At 37.8% G+C, this 2,576-nt stretch overlaps 1 protein-coding gene across 1 annotated transcript; it reads right to left on the bottom strand.

Annotated features, from left to right (window-relative positions):
• Nucleotides 1-1,053: 1,053 nt before the first annotated feature.
• On the bottom strand, nucleotides 1,054-1,377 carry LOC107767888 (putative mitochondrial protein AtMg00820). The gene has a single exon (XM_016587027.1). The coding sequence runs from the start codon at nucleotides 1,375-1,377 to the stop codon at nucleotides 1,054-1,056; it is 324 nt and encodes a 107-aa protein (XP_016442513.1).
• Nucleotides 1,378-2,576: the final 1,199 nt, after the last annotated feature.

The raw sequence follows: 2,576 nt of genomic DNA on the forward strand, positions 1-2,576 counted from the left end.
GTAAATAGCGCACCAAAATAGAATCAGAAGCAACCCGTTCACGAACAAAATAGAAATCAAAAGCTAAATGCTTTATCCGTGAATGGTAGATAGAATTCACAGTGAGGTCCAATGCACTGATATTGGCACAATAAACAAGAGGAGGGTCCGGAAAATAAATATAAAGATCATGTAATAATTGTTGAACCCAAAGAATAATAGCAACAATGTGTGCCATGGCGCGATGTTCGGCCTCTGTGCTAGTTAGAGACACGATGAGTTGCTTCTTAGAAGACAAAGAGATTAGATTATTACCAAAATAATAAAAGAGAGCCAGAGGTAGAGCGCAGAATATCAGGACAACCAACCCAATCAGCATCAGAGTAAGCAGTTAATGAGATAGCAAATGAAGGACGCAGCAAAAGTCCATGATGCACTGTACTAGCAACATACCTTAAAATGTGTTTGACTGTTGAAAAATAATATGGTTGAGGGGACTACATATGTTGACTGACACTATTATCAACATTAGAAATATCTGGACGCGTTAATGTTAGATATTGCAAAGCACCAACCAAAATGTAATAAAGAGAGTTGCCAACTGGAGTGGAAATGAAGAGTCCAAAGAACTAGAAGAAGATACTGAAGTAGCAAATGGCTTGCAACCAATAACACTAGCTCGATCAAGAACATACCGAGCATACTTAGCTTGAGAAAGATGAGGACCCGCAGAAGTGCGAGAAAGACAAACTCCCAGAAAAAAGTGAAGATATTTAAGATCATTAATAGGAAAATCAACGTATAGCATGTCAGAACACCATGATAATAAAGAAGAAACTTACCCTGTAAGAATAATATGATCAACATAAAAGAGAAGATAAAAGTATCGTTCTCCAAATTTATAAACAAATAGGGAGTTACCGGCTCGACTATTAGAAAATCCATGAGAGATAAGAAAGTGGCCAAAGCGAGCAAACCAAGCCCAAGGAGCCCGCTTAAGGCTAGAGAGAACCTTATGAATCTTACAAACATGATGGGGATATGAAAATCCTGAAAGCCCTGTAGTTGCTCTATCTAAACAGTCTCAGTTAGTAAACCATTAAAAAAGGCAGTTTTAACGTCAAACTGACGGATATGCCATCCACGAGATAAGGCAATAGAAAGAACCTGTCTAACAGTAGCAGGATGAACCACCAGACTGAATGTGTCACTATAGTCCACACCATAAGACCGTGTATATCCCTCAGCTATTAAATGAGCCTTACATCGATCAAGAGATCCATAAGAATTTTGCTTAACCCGATATACCCATTTACAACCAATCACATTGATATTTGGAGGGCGAGGAACAAGAAACCAAGTACGATTAGCTAGAAGATCATTAAACTCATCAGCCATAGCATCACGCCAACCGGAATCTTAACCGCAGAACTATAACAAGATGGATCAACAAGTAATTCAAATAGGGACTGAGCAAGTAAAGCATACTTCGGATTGGGTTTGACAACACCAACTTTTGACCGGGTAACCATATGATGAGAAGGAGGTGGTAATGGTGAAGTAAGAGGCGCAGAGTGGATTGATGTAGAATGATCAGGAGATGTAGGTATAGATGGTATGGAACTAGATGGGGACAATGAGGAATAACTTTGAGGAGAAATAGAAGAATGATCAAGAAAACCTGAGATGTAGATGGAGGAGCAGGAACAATATAAAAGGGAGCACTAGATTGTACCACAATAGGTGATACAACGGGGGATGACTGAGGCAATGAGTTATGATAAGCCGAGGGAGAAAAATTACGGAAAGAAGGAAGAAGATGTGGAGTGGCACAGGGAATCAATGTTCGACAAAGCGAACAAATCGACTTGTATAAACACGTTAAATATCAAGACGGAGACATCAATATCCTTTGTGATTGGCACTATAGCCAATAAAGATACATAGAGATGAGGTATTATCTAGTTTGTGAATGCGATAAGGGCGCAAATTGGGATAATAGAGACAACCAAATGGACGTAAAACAAAATAGTCGGTGTCAATTCCAAAAAGAAGATAAAAGGGAGAGGAATAGTTGTGTAAGGGAGTAAGCATACGATTTATCAAGTATGTAGCTATTTGAAAAGCCTCAACCCAAGGATTTAGCGGAGCTTTGGCATGATAAAGGAGAGTACGAGCCATATCAACAAGATGGCAATGCTTGTACTCGGCTACACTCTTTTATTGCGGTGTGTGAGGATAAGAGTGCTAAAAAATAATATCATTAGTAGAAAAAAAATGTCAAACATTATGCACTAGTGAATTCACCACGGCCATTAGAACGAAAACACTTGATGGAAGAAGAAACTTACTTTTCTACAAGAGCTTTAAATATATGAAAGCAATAAAAAACATCACTTTTATTTCATAATGGATAAAGCCACAAATACTTAGAAAGTCATCAATTAAAATAACATAATATTGAAATCCAGTAATAGAGGGAATGGGTGAGTGAATCAACTCTAACATATGAGTTGAAGAAGAAATACTAATAGAAAATGGTAAAGTAGAATGTTTAGAAGTCAAACAAGAATTATAAAAGAAAGCCCAAGGTCCAT

Source organism: Nicotiana tabacum, chromosome 1 (assembly GCF_000715075.1).
Source record: "Nicotiana tabacum cultivar K326 chromosome 1, ASM71507v2, whole genome shotgun sequence".
NCBI classification, from domain to species: domain Eukaryota; kingdom Viridiplantae; phylum Streptophyta; class Magnoliopsida; order Solanales; family Solanaceae; genus Nicotiana; species Nicotiana tabacum.